At 35.9% G+C, this 14,485-nt stretch overlaps 2 protein-coding genes across 2 annotated transcripts in view; both read left to right on the top strand.

Moving 5' to 3' along the window:
- The window catches only part of LOC113233855 (monocarboxylate transporter 14-like), a 52,565-nt gene extending 42,292 nt beyond the window's left edge, over positions 1-10,273 (top strand). Inside the window, exons 2-6 of the mRNA XM_026469076.1 lie at positions 5,627-7,260; positions 7,345-7,809; positions 7,912-8,133; positions 8,298-8,607; positions 9,033-10,273. Of these exons, the coding sequence (XP_026324861.1) occupies positions 6,031-7,260; positions 7,345-7,809; positions 7,912-8,133; positions 8,298-8,607; positions 9,033-9,223 (2,418 nt within the window). The 5' untranslated portion in view covers positions 5,627-6,030 and the 3' untranslated portion in view covers positions 9,224-10,273. The remainder of the gene's footprint in view (positions 1-5,626; positions 7,261-7,344; positions 7,810-7,911; positions 8,134-8,297; positions 8,608-9,032) is intronic.
- A 1,738-nt stretch (positions 10,274-12,011) lies between these two features.
- LOC113233856 (hexosaminidase D-like) overlaps positions 12,012-14,485 on the top strand; it is a 12,632-nt gene continuing 10,158 nt past the window's right edge. The window contains exons 1-2 of the mRNA XM_026469077.1: positions 12,012-12,236; positions 13,825-14,022. Coding sequence (XP_026324862.1) covers positions 12,027-12,236; positions 13,825-14,022 — 408 coding nt within the window. The 5' untranslated portion in view covers positions 12,012-12,026. The remainder of the gene's footprint in view (positions 12,237-13,824; positions 14,023-14,485) is intronic.

Genomic DNA, 14,485 nt, shown 5'->3' with positions numbered 1-14,485 from the left:
CATACAGGCTGATCAGTCAAGCCGAGCGCAGTAGCGGATAGTTGTTGTTTGTCACTTAGAACTACTACAGCTATCCAACGGTATTGATTGATTGATATTCTTTGCGATTTTGCTTCCTAGTAGCAAAACATGTCATGTTGTTCTGTTTAATCTGTTTATAACTCGTGTACACAACAATGAAAGTTCTCGGAATCAGAAAGTCGACGTCATAGGCACATTTTTCACGTTAGGAATTTTTCGCAATTTTTCGGATTTTCTGTTTGTTTGTGAACGAATAAAAAATATCAGGTGTAAAATAACGACGCAATCTAAAAATAAACACAAAAATGGCTCATTAAATAAATACCTTCTTATAAAATTATTGGCTCTTCGCGGATGGCATTTGAGTCGCCGCCAATATTTTTTATTTTTACTTACTGGCGTTGAAGAACTTTAGGAATGTGTAGTTTATATTGAAGATTTCAGGTGTAAATAGGCTTTTGTATGAAATAAAAAAATTCTTCATTTGAATCCCGTTAAATGTTAACGTTTGTAATTTATTAATTCTTTGACCAACCACAGTATTACAAGTCGCTGAACTTTTCTCGCCGCGTAGACGCTTGTTTCGCTGTATTTCTTGCCGAAATCTGAACATCACTATCTCTATATCATCTATATATAATAATATATATAATAATAATATATCTATATATAATACAATCTATATATAAGTATTATCGATATCAGTAGGGCTAGCACAATAAGGTGCGACTTGAGCGAGAGCGATATAAAGCGCGAGATACTGCTTAATTCTCGCATAGAAATCACGCGCTCTACATTCTGTCGCGCAAGTCGCCCCCTATTGTGATAGCCCTGAGGTGTGAAAAGGGCCGTAAAACTCGAAGCCAAACGAAAAACAAAAAGTTGCTGAAGGGTAATTTTCGTTTTTTGTACTCGATTTTGGTGCCAATTTTTTTATTTCAATATTTATAGAATATCATCATGAAGTATTATTTAATATTCCAGTGTGGTAACCTGAAATATTCTTTAATATTTCACGATTATATTCTAGTAATTAAATCATAAAAATTGTCACCAAAATTGATTACAAAAAACTTACCTGAAAATTACTGTTAACATTTTTATTCATATCTTTTTAATTTTTGAACTAAAGCTTATGTAAAAAAGAATGTTTTTGCAAAGCATGAAAATTCGATCCAAGATACCTGACCCCGTAGCCAACCTTGCGTAAAAAGGTTCTGAGAGCCTACTGTCGCATCCAACAGAAAGCACAAAGGAATTCCATCCATTTGGTTGAAACTTGTATTTATGTAACCTAATTAAAGATCAAATTTTACGCCAATGCATTGATGCAATAAGGAAGTCATGTAAAAATTAATTTTATGGTTTAGTTAAAGGTTAAGTTTGTTTAACACAATTCTTCACACTCATTTAATCAGAACGTCAGAACCAAATATTCGTTATATATCGGTTAGGGAGTGTCTAAGAGGAGGCATTCGTTATCCTACATTGCAGTCCGCCGCGTATTGCAGGATTATGAATTTCGTCGCAGCATGCATGCCATCCTGCAATTTTGCAATGCGTCTTGCGTGCGAGACTCCATACGTAGGTCTTATGCAGAATTGTATGTGAGCAGTCTCCTGCCTGCACGGCGAACTGCTAGGCAGTGAATGGGCCGTTTTAGCGCATCGACTGAACATCAATAACAAATTTTCGCTTTATAATATAAACCGGGATAAAATGGGGATTTTATCCCGAACTATCGGTGTAATATAGGATCGGCAGACTAAAGCGCACTGGTCAAAGAAATATTAATTTAAATCAATAACATCGACAGTTTGTTTCCACTTAAACTCTACCGACGTATTTTTCAACCTTATCATTCTCTTCACTTCTTTCAATATTATAAACAAGAGGGAAGAATAAACTTTGTTTATTATTCTACTTAACGCACTTAAGTCTACCGATACTAAGTATGGGCTTTGTTTACTTAAGTAATAGAGTTACGGCATTAGTTTTATTGTCTTTCGGTCATTGCCCTGTAGAGTCACGGCCGAATATCTAGGCAACAGGGGTGGGGCTTCTCTACATCTAATATTAGCTGTGTTTCACGATTTTTTTGCCTTGAATTTACTTTTTTTTTGCTAAGTTTTGTCATTTATCTTTGCTACAAACTTGTTCCTATACTAAGGCGATTATCACACTGCCCCGCAGCACGCAGCGGAGTGTGCGGGACCACGGATCATGCGGCCCGCACTCCCGCGCGGAGACGCGTTGATTGTGTGTATTAAGGCGCGTGTTATCTTCACAAACTGAGATACTTCGGTATGACGTTAAAAAACGCAGCTACGCACACCGTTGCGTGGCGCGGAGCAGTTTGACAATGGCCTTAGATTCATTCACCGATACTTATTATATTTAGGTCCAGCGCAAACGGCGGACGGGAAATTAAATTTATCAATTTATTTTATGCTATGTGTAATACATAAAGTGTAACGTGATATTCAGTAAACTTTATAATATTACAATTACTAAAAGCGACACCTCTGGTCAGCCGCTGGTAGCTGTAAGGTTGCGCTACTTGATCGTCGGCGCGCGTGACATTTTATACCTGTCTCTTTTCTAATCAGTTGGTACCTTTTTTAATGTTTACAGTACGGGCGGCGATAAGACACGTATAATATAAACACATACTACAACTAACGATTAAATACAAACTGGTAGCGACGAAAATCGCGAAAATTTGCGAAAATGGCGTAAAAAAACTATAAATCGCGAGGAAGACAATTGACGAATCCTATCACAATTTACAATATAACGTCCTAAAAAAGGTTTTAATACAACCTCTATTGAATAAAGTTATGTATTTATTTATGTGATATTTTACTCCAAAAAGTGTTTTAATAATGAATAAGTTTTTTTCAAAAAAACAATTACAAGGTGCGATGACCTCCACTTTGGTGACCTTTTTTCCAATAAGATTGTGATTCCAATAAATTGTTAAATAAGTATTAAAGTTTTAACATCATCTGAAAAAGCACATTCTGACGATCATTTTGATATGTAATAATTACATAAATTAATTAATAATGTCATCTATCACCATTGACTTACAAATAAATGGACGACGGGTCTAATACAAAAACCACGAAAAAAATATCCCAAGTCAACCTATTCGAAATTTAAATTGTCATGTCATCGCAGTATCGCGCTGTCCGTAGAACAAATGAAGACTAAAGCGGAGTGTCGCGCACTGTATACGATTTTAGCGCCTTACAAGTGCGGACACTTTTTAGCGCGGACCCGACGTCCATATAATTGTAAGTCAATGTCTATCACAATTAAAGTCTTCATCAAACACTAAACGTCAACAATCCCGCCAAAGTTTTTTTCCCACATTTTTTTCTGTCATAGGGACGCATCATGAATATTTGTTTCTTTATACTAGGCTATCGAGTATTTAACAGTGAAATACTAGTAAAAATTTGGTGTTAATACATGTGGTAACACCAAAGTTATTTGTAAAACAGTTCACTAATCGGGTACTGTAATTAGCTATAGCTACCAAAAACAAATTCGTATTTCTAGTTTGTTTCGTAGATCAGTTGGGAGAGCGTTAGCCACGGTTTCGTGAAGGCACTGGTTCGAACCCTGCCGGATCGAACGAGTTTTTCTCTGCGTTCTGTCTTTATATTTTCTTCTGTCTTATCTTTATATTTAACTGCCTCCGTAGCCGAACGGATACCATGCCGGACTGCCACGCAGAGGTCCCAGGTTCGATTCCCGGGCCGGGAGAAATAGTTGTATGGCCTACAATTATTTCTCTCGTGAGTTTGGGTGTAATTTGTGGTTGTCTATGTGTGTGTCCATGGCACCCGCGACACAGGGTTTCCCTAGTGCGGGGCTATGTTGAGTGTGTGCGTTATTATTGCTATTGCTATATTAATAATTATAATAAACTAGTGGAGTAATTCGACAAAAAATAATTGAATATCATGGTAGTAAAATCAATAAAACATCGTGATATTGAATGAACTTTGTAACGGTGTGACCTCCTTACGTCGTCATCCCACCTTTTTATCGCCTTTCTCCGGTTCCTGGTCACTCGTACTTTTTACATTTTGAACTGTTCCATAGTTCTTTTGCCTCGCATTCTTATTTTGTTTCGTTCCAACGTTACTCCCTGCCCGATCGCGGCAGCAAACACGTCTTCTATTCTTAATTTTTTGAGCCGTTTACCAGTTACTAAAAATCTTTAGTACGATAAACATTTGAAAGAACATATAAATTGTTAAAACTGGAATAAATATTTATAAAACTGGATTTATTAACACTAGTTCTTTACTATTTTGAATTTTGAACTTTAAACGTATTAAGCAAGATGTACGGAGGCGCGCTGGCTGCGGAGGCTACTATACTACTCTCCCGACAAAATTACAATCCTACTGAATAGTCAACAGAACTCCACCAGTGCCAGCAGCGCTCTCACAACTTAATAATTAAGGTGTAAGTGCATTTTAATGCTCTGAGACCGACATTTCTTATTTTTATTATTGAAGAACACGCTAGAGGCATGCGCCGCCGGATCCCATCGGTATGCGCCGGAGTCCGTATATTTGACTGCGTAGTCTAGTAAAAGGGATACCGAGGCATTCCAGCGGACTCAGCGGTGCGCTGGGGACGCTCACGGTATCAGGGAATATCCCTTATCAGTGTGCGCTGGCGAGCACAAGATCCTCTTCGATTATTTCCCCCGCGGTCTGCCGATTTGCACTGGTCTTTATATTGATATCTTTAACCTATTTCCACGTCAAACGAGGGCAATACACGTTTCCCATACGTGCTTTAATAAGATAGCAAATAATCTCATTATGACAAGGTCATCATCTCATCGACATTGTTTTAATGGTCTTGTCATTTTAGGTGTTTGTTTAAATCACTGTAAGGTTGGTAGACTTGGCAAAGTTGAAATTTTAATTTGAATCAGTTGAAATTCACTGTCAAGAGATCACTGCCAAATAGAAACAGTAGGTATAAATAAAGGAATAAAAAATATAATAAATATTCAGCCACAACACACATTTGTGGCAAAAAACTGCACCTAATTAAAAAACATTTTTTTAAAATCATATAATGTAAAACACAATTATAGAATTAATGTTATATTCCTCTTATTTTCAAACAACGAAATACTAAGGTCATATCGAGCAAGCCCAATAACTAGCACGCAGTTCACTTAATTCATTGGGTTTATATTTATGAACCATGAAATTTAACAGCCTACAACACGTAGATAGGTACTTCAAGAAAATGTTTTTAATAATTTATTGTAACTTATTTATACATCGCACCTAACCATGTGATTTTTCTTCCAAAACTACAATTGTAATTTGCCCTTTACTAATTAAAGGAAACGACATTTAATTTTGTATTTTTTTATTTATTTTTTAATTACAGCCTTACTATAACGGTGGCGCATATATAGTATAACGCACGTTGTGCGCCAATCGATTGTTTTAAAACGTTTCCTTGGTGGTCAGATTAGGGAAACGATTTCTCAATTTTTATTGGTAAAATTAAATTTGCAATAGATGATATGTCTAAATTATAAATTTCTTTGTTTCAGATAACTGGTTTGAGACGTAATCGAAAACTTGAAATGTTACCAACTGCGAAACTTTAATTCTTCATGTCAAGAAGAGATACATCGTTTGAACGTCAAACGAGCTACAAACTAAAAAGTGGTTTTTTTATAGGTGTGAAATCGAGGACTAGCCGGTCCTTGATGTACTCGACAAGCTACAATCCTTACGCTCTCACACTTTGCATTTCAAAAAGGCCCTGTCGCTATTCAGCTAGAGATCCCAGGTTAAGACATTGGTCAAAACAGTTTATTATTTCGACGTAAAGTGTTTTTCGTCGTTGGATTTTATCCAATTTGGTAGTAACCTTAGCGTTCGTTAGAGAACGAGACAGAAATTTTAAGTACGTTCTGCGCATCGTACTTGAGAAAGCGCGCTCTAGAGACTAATGGACACGGAAAGAGCGCGCACCAATGGAATTTCGAGTTATGAGAAATTTCTTAAGCATGAACAGAAAGTACCGTCTGAAGAGGAGAAGATTGCGTCTCCGCTCTTGTATAACACTTGTGACATCAAGTACATAGATGCACATGAGGATAATGAAAGTAAAGTGGCGATAAAATCTGAAAATGATCTCAATACAGTAAATTCAATGAAAACGGATTGTGCTAATGTTGGAAATAACCTTATTGTTTCCTATCATAAAGATGGAAAAGGCGATGAAGATGCGCATTCCACAAATGAAGGAGTTAAGTTTTTGGGTTTGGGAGATGCTGACAGTATCTGCTCCAGCAGACCGCCACCAGAACAAGCGCCTCAGATACCTGACGGTGGGTGGGGATGGGTGGTCGTAGCTGCCTCGTTTCTCATCGCGACAGTGGCTGATGGTCTTGCTTTTTCATATGGTTTACTACAACAAAGGTTTGTAATCCACTTTCACGCCAGTCAAGCAAAAGCTTCATTGATCGGGAGTCTTTTTATTTCCGTTCCACTCATTGCAGGACCTATAATGAGTGCGCTTGTGGACAGATATGGATGCAAAAAGATGACAATAGTTGGAGCTGTAAGCTCCACAGTAGGATTTGTTGCTGCAGCATACAGTAACTCAATCGAAGTATTGTACGTTACTTATGGAATGATAGCTGGCTTAGGAATGGGTTTATTGTATGTCACAGCTGTGGTCTGCATTGCATATTGGTTTGAGAAGCGACGTAATTTAGCTGTAGGGTTGGGATCTTGTGGAGTTGGTTTTGGTACGTTCATCTACTCGCCATTGACAACATATCTGCTGGACGAATTTGGTTGGAGAGGTGCCTTATTACTTTTAGGTGGCACGGTACTTAATGTATGCATCTGTGGAGCCGTTATGAGAGACCCTGAGTGGCTAATTCAAGAACAAAAGAAACAAAGAATATTGAATAAATCTAAACGAGCTTCTAGTTATGCATCAATATCAGCTAAGTCAGGTGGTGGAGAATCTGTATATCCAGGAGCAGAAGAGTTAAAGTCATTAATGAAAAGTGGCGAAACACCTGAGTACATTTTGACAACGTTAGTAGCATCTATAGCTAAAGCTGAAGATCTGGAAGCTGCAACTAAAATGAATGCAGATATAACTCAACAGAATAAAGTTAGCTCCGTTATTAATCTTCCCACATTTTTAAAACAAAGTGAAAAGGTAATTTTTGTTTTTATTCATGGCTCGATGTTAATTTGCCTCGAAATTGTTTCACTAATTTAGTAACTATTCCTTTATTTTTAGGTACCGGCAGAAGTTTTAGACCAGTTGATGGCAAATAAACGTATTTACAACATTGTTCTACAAAACTATCCATCGCTACTAGCATTGAGAAGCAATTCCGAGCAAAAATTGCCAACAGAACCAGTGCCTGAAGTTCCTAAAGGGAAACCCATTACTATGTCAATGAAATTAAAACTGAATAAAAAACAGAAGAAGAAAGAGTTCGAGGCTAAAATTGATCAGGTTAGAGAGAAACTGCTTGCTCCGGTACCAGAAGATAAACCGGCAGTTATTGTTTCAAATCGTCAAGACTGGCTGACACGACAGTTTACTGATCATCACTATTTACGAGATATCCGAGTACATAGGAACTCTATTATGCATCGTGGTGCTATGATGAACATCGCGAAGTATAAGCTTCGAGCGTCTTCTTGTCCCGATATTTATAGAAATTCTATGTGGTCAATGGAAGATCAAGAAGAAAAGGTTGGCGTTTGTTTATGTATTTTTACCTATTTCAAATTAACTTCATACTTTGTAAAAGGAGCCTTGTAATTTCTAAAAATGTGTTGTTGTCTTGGTTTTCAGACTTGGGGTAGACGTCTCCTTAGTATGATAAATAAAACATTCGACTTTAACATGTTCACCGAATTTCACTTCCTGATGATGAATTTGTCTACGCTTGTGTTGTTTATCTGGTTCATCGTGCCTTACTTCTACATATCGGACTTTATGTCCGACAATAATTACACAGAGGCCCAAGGCTCCGCGATGTTGAGTATCTTTGGGGTTGCCACTATTATTGGCATTGTAAGTGCTAATACTATGATTTTTTGTTATTATGAATTTTATTATAAGCTTTTTGGAGAAAACTCTATGTGTATATATTGCTGCAAATAATCATTATTTTTTCAAAGCAATCATTCAATTGCAAATATTGCAGTTTACACTAATATTCGTTTTGTATTTTTTAGGTGGGCCTTGGATGGATGGGTGATCTACCTTGGGTGAATGTGACAAAAACCTACGCAGTATGCCTCATATTATGTGGAGTGTCCATCATACTATTTCCTATCCTAATGCATATGCTGGACTCATCACAAGACTACAGTTTTTACATCTTAGCTGCGAATGCTGTTGTATTTGGACTTATGTTTTCAAGTTCCTACTCCTACACTCCAAGCATTCTTGTGGAATTAATAGCTCTCGAGCGATTTACTATGGCTTATGGACTCGTGCTGCTGAGTCAGGGTCTTGGTCATCTAATCGGTCCGCCTATGGCTGGTAAGTTAAAAACTTACATTAAAAAAAAATCATATCTGATGAAGATAAATCAGACAATGAGTGAGTGACTGACACTGTCTAAACAATACAATCTAATCTAATAAATATTTCAAAATAGAATAATTTTAGGTGACTATAAAATGTCAGTTATCTGTTTGTTTATGTTACTCATTTTTATTATGCAAATAAAACAACACAGCAACAGGCACTTGTTTTATATTGTACTACTTATCATCTTTATGAAAAAAATACAACCTTGACTTGTAACACGTTTTACCGGTGCAAGGATATATTTGACGTCACGTATACTTTTAAACACAGGCAATGAAAATAAATTAATAAAAAAACTTAATACTTTTCAATATTTCAATTTCTTAATTTGGATGTGTGTTTTTTGTCTTACATTTGTGATTTACTTCTTTTAGGCGCACTAAAGGATAGTACTGGATATTGGGACGCTGCGTTCTACGTGTCTGGCATCTGGGTGGTGGTCTCCGGCCTTCTCGTAGGCGTCATACCATACACAAAGAACTTCCGAATGTGCGGCAGTGCACCCCTGGCTAAAGACGCCGCTGGTGAACCTGACCCTAGTGTTAAAATAATTATTGCCCATTAATTAAAATTTTCTGACATTACTTTAATTACGTAATTAAAATTTCGATCGCACACGTTTAAAACCATAATTATATAACTTCTTTAAAATAGCAAGTTTATTATTTCATATTCATTGTTTACTTTTTTGTATGTTTTTTGAGTGTAATAAAATAAAAATAAATCGTAGTTTGAATATTATTAAATAGTTATATAGGTACTGTAGTTATTTTATTCGTCACAATGACATTTCTACATTGTACTTCTGTAATCAGAATATTATATGTACAATGCTGATTAGTGTGTAATCAAGTTTTTGAGACATCTTTGCCTATTTTGAGGTACAATCTATAGATTTTTTAATGTGTGATTCATAAAATTAGATTGCGAATGTATTCGTATTTATAACTATAAAGGTATACTTCTTTTTAAATATTTATTGTTGTATTTACTTCCCAAGGAAGGCTCTATATTTCGATATAATCAATTGTATTCTTTTTGTCTACTAGTGAGTCCATTGATAAGACGGCGTTGTTGGTTAATTGGCACATCGCATAAGTATCCATGATATAAATTTTCTTTAAAAAGAAAGACCCTTTGTAATGGGTTAATAGATATTGTACCGCTTCTAATTTAATTGTGGTTTATGCTGTCGTCATTAGTTGAAAGGGTGCTTGTGATAAAACTCAAAACCGACAAAACAATATTTAAAGAAATGAAACTAAAAAAAAATGTACTTTTCTCTTGTGGTAACTTCATACCTTATCCACCTAGGATAAAATAAAAATAGTGACACATCGGCCTTTTTTTTATTGATCACGGCAATATACATAACAATTTAAAAAAATTGTTACATGTGCCCTTTCAATTAATGGCGGCAGTATGGGTAGCGAATTGACTGTGCGAGAAAGTTTTCACGGAGTGCGTTTTGCATGAAAGACATACGTGCCACTTTGGACAGCGATATGATAATGAATTTATTTTTATACAGGAAAAGTATTGTAGAAAATAAGTTTGTTGAATCTACTTACTTAAAGTTATATAGGTAATAAATAATAAAATGTATATTTAACGATTGTGAAATTAAAGTTTGCAAAATCATATTTTAATCGTTTTAAATAACACCCCATTCCTTTTATTTAGTTGACAACTACAATGGAATGTTTATGCACTAGTAATATTAGTTATGTGTGAAGCTTCAACTTCAACTTCAGCTTTTGTATCTACGGCTCCGTCGTTTTGCGCGACAATTTCGCCAAAGTCAGGGTTGAAAGACATGTAGTGCGGTGGTGAGATAGATTATGCACATTGACGGTTATTACAAAAATATAATTTGAGGGCTCATGTTATTTTCTTTCTTAATGTAAGTACACAGTATAATCTATTTTAGTAAAGATTTATCCTTTCTCTCGTCCATACTTTAAGGGTTTTACCCTAATTTAAGGCAATATATTGCTTAATTTAACGGCAACACTCTCCAGCTGTCATATCAATAACAAGGTCTTTTAACACACACTATATTCTCTATCATAGATGAATACGTATTTATTATAAATAAATAGGTTATAGGGATAAAAAAAAATGTGTTTGTCTGCATTAAACTTGCATTATACGACAATAATTAGAAAAATGCGTTAATATTTCAGTAATGCAAAACAAACAATATAAGAATCCGCCTTACAAAAATGTACATAGTAAAGTACCGGATTAATAAAAACAAAAGCTTTCCGTTCCTGAGAATATAGGAACATTCGAACTTTCCTTTGTGGAAAATTGTTCAAATTGAGGAACGGGGTGGTGTCAGTATTAATTTAGTTTGAGTTAACAAGTTTGCAGTACTACAACCATGAATAGGTTAGTTTTAAAAAAGAACGCTTTTAATTTATATGGTGATTCGGCTTTGTGATATTCGATGCTTAAATTTTAAGTGATTACTTCTAAACAATTTGTTAAAATCGTAGGATCGTGCATTTCGACTTCAAAGGCGCTCCTTTAAATCTAATGTATTTCAAACAAGTGAGTATTTTTTGTAATTTTGTATGAACATAATGCGACCAACTGTTGAGCTTATTCGCGAAATAAATTCCAAAAACAAACGTACTTGAAATAATACAAAATGGTAATTCTAGTTACTAATATTTAAAAATTAAACAAACTGAGAATAATTGATAGTTTTTTGTAAAATAAATGTTTAAATGCATCTTGCACAATGCATTTTTCAAATTATGATATCGCACTGCTATTACGATAGTGTTACAACTCAAAATACGTGAGATTCAAGATTACACCATTGTTGAATGTAAAATTTCATTCTCTACACATCAATAAAACCGTCATGAGAATATTGTAAAAAACAACTGAAAGATCTACTTAACTCAAAATGAGACACACTTTATGTGAGCTAGTTCTGGCTAAAATAGTCCTTATTCAAAAATCTGAAATTACTTTTTCTCTTTTATTGTTAAATACGTATATTTGGCAAGTAGGAAATAACCGATACATAAATTTACACAGATCTTTCACACAAAGCGAGTAATTAGTTTTTCGTCAATTCTGAGAAAATACACTTTTTGAGTTAATACACTATTGTATTAACAAAGCGATATATGAATGGGTGTCCACCATATTTATTGTTCTCTCCATGTTGCGAACTGTGACTCTGAACTATTTAATTAATTATTATATACGTTTTTACTTTATTTACTTATCTGTTTATTACGTAGGTGCATTTGCAAAGTTTACTATCCACTAATCTTCATTAACTTCAGATTTAGGTTCTTGTTGGTATGTGAGACCGCTTGCTTTACTACTTTAAACTGACACTAACTATGGAGTTTTCTGTTAAGGTATTAGTGTGTATAAAGCACTGGGGAGCAACAGGCATTCTCATCGAATGGGAGGACACATTCCCATACATTGCCGAGCTGGTAGATATTGGCAGTCAGCAGAGCCCCAATGGCAGCGGAGGAGATGGACTTTACTCCTTGCAGGAAGTTCAGCACGTCTTCAACTTTGCTAAGGATATCGGGCTTGAAGTTGTAAGTCAATGGATTGATCAAGGTTTTTTTTTGTTATTGTTGCCGATACTAAGAATAATAAATATATTTATTATTCTTATATGACATATGTTGCTCAGACTCCAAAGCAACTGACTAACAGTCAGTGGCTACAGATGGTGAGGCAACACATGCAAGTTCAGTCTAGTCAGATTGAAGCAATTTTTCTTCGTGTTTGTTCTCTTTGCATTACAAATTATAACAAACTAGGGGAATATTTTCACAAATATCAATGTCGTTGCCAAAACATTTTTTTGGTTAATTTTCATTTATTACTGTAACTGTAGATATGACAGGTATTGACTTGATATTAAATAATAGAAAGAATATATCAAATATGTTTAATATATGCGAAAAGAAGGAAATGGAAAATTTTTACTGTAAAATTGCATAAGGAAACTTATTTTTTGGTGGAAGTAAATGCCAGACAGATCAATGGAGGCTTTATCTCGGTTACTTTCATGTTGTATACATTTTAAATTAATTGAAACAATAATAATTACATGAGAATGGTGTGGTATTACTGCACCTGTGGCCATGGAAGAGGCGACAAACTAAATTCCAAATTAAGTGTTTGGACAATCTTCCAAGTTTGCAGGACGGAGTAGAATACTGTATGAAATGATGATAATGTAATCTGTTGCTTCTTTTGTAGGCATTTCGCACGTTTTCCAAGGGTTGCCATTCTTTTTCAATGTTTCGTCACGATGTTTAATCTCAACGTTGGCGAGAGTACTGCTTTTAAATATTCTTAAATGCGCGTGACTTAGAAATAATAATAAGAATAACGCACACACTTACACCGCACTAGAGAAATCCTGTATCGCGGGTGCCATGGACACACATACTCATCGATAACTCCAAACACCCAAACTCACTAGAGAAATAAATGTTGGCCATACAAATATTTCTCCCGGCTCGGGAATCGAACCTGCGATTGTAACCGTTCGGTCACTGAGGCAGTTAAATTAAAAACATAAATGCCGTTATTGGGTTCACAAGTGTCGGCCTGTCAATCAAGCAACAGTTCTCGCACTAGGCTACCACTAAAGTATAATAAGACAAGCAAGGGAACTCGACACAAACGTTGCAGCGCGGCTTGTATGTGTGCACGCCTGCGGCGCGCCGTGTATAGGTGCACACATTCGCACAATCTCGCGGTGCGTTTGATTATATGATTGAAGCATTTGCTCAGTGTTTAAAAAATAACATCAAATAGTAGACGTGTTTATTGTTGTGTATAAGGTGACTTGAACAAAAATGACTTCAATACAGAATTGTTCAGCATTTTATTTCCATAATCGCGATACCAACCCGTGCTGCAGGTATAAAAATATCAACACGTTATATGTGTACATACATACGTACAGCATTTAACAAAAGTTATTTCAATATAGCACGCAGTAGAATACTGTAACAAACACCTTACTTTTTTTTAAATTATTTTAAAGTTGGTACAACTATAATAATAATGAGTCAGCCCTAAGCTCCTAGCAAAGCTCTACTTGTCTTATTACACTATGCTACCGCCGCTTCTTACTTGTCTTTCTGTTTCTATTCGATTTTCCAGATCCAACTTATCCAAACTATCGGCCACATGGAGTTCGTGTTGAAGCACCCCGCGTTCAGTAACTTGCGAGAAACGCCGCGCTCCTCGGCTGTGCTATGCCCCTTGCGGCAGCACTCGCAGGGCCTCGTCCGGACCATGCTCACGCAGGTTTTGGATGCACAGCCTGATGCAAGGTTTATACATATTGGAGCTGATGAGGTAAGAAGTTCTGGGCACGCGTCTTTCCTAAGGAAACGGTTCAAGCCAATGTCTACTACTTGAGTTTCTCTATTCGACAACTGAAATTTCTCAAGGTTGCTGGTTCCAGCGATAACTTTCAAGGTCACGTCACTTCGTATGTGACGTACAGGCAGATATCCAAGAGTAAAGAGTGGCCTTATTGTATTAAGTAAATGACGTCACCGTCAAAATTATCTCCGCATTCGAAGTGTAAATATTGATACAATAATATAAAGTGCCTTTAAATTTTCATACGAAGTTTCATTTTTGCTGTTGGACATCTAGACGTACGCGAGATAGAATCCCTACTTGGACGATATTTCCTTCATGCGTACTAAGCGCTTTTCGTCTCTTCCTTTCCTTGAAATTAATTCCCTGCTTGCAACTGTGTTTCCGAGTACATACAACTGGAGTAGCTTTTTAAGGTGCGACTGTGTAGGTA

Source organism: Hyposmocoma kahamanoa, unplaced genomic scaffold (genome assembly GCF_003589595.1).
Source record: "Hyposmocoma kahamanoa isolate Upper Pololo Valley unplaced genomic scaffold, ASM358959v1 80, whole genome shotgun sequence".
Taxonomy (NCBI): domain Eukaryota; kingdom Metazoa; phylum Arthropoda; class Insecta; order Lepidoptera; family Cosmopterigidae; genus Hyposmocoma; species Hyposmocoma kahamanoa.
Note: the sequence above shows the minus strand (reverse complement) of the source record. Positions and strands in the feature narration are given on the sequence as shown.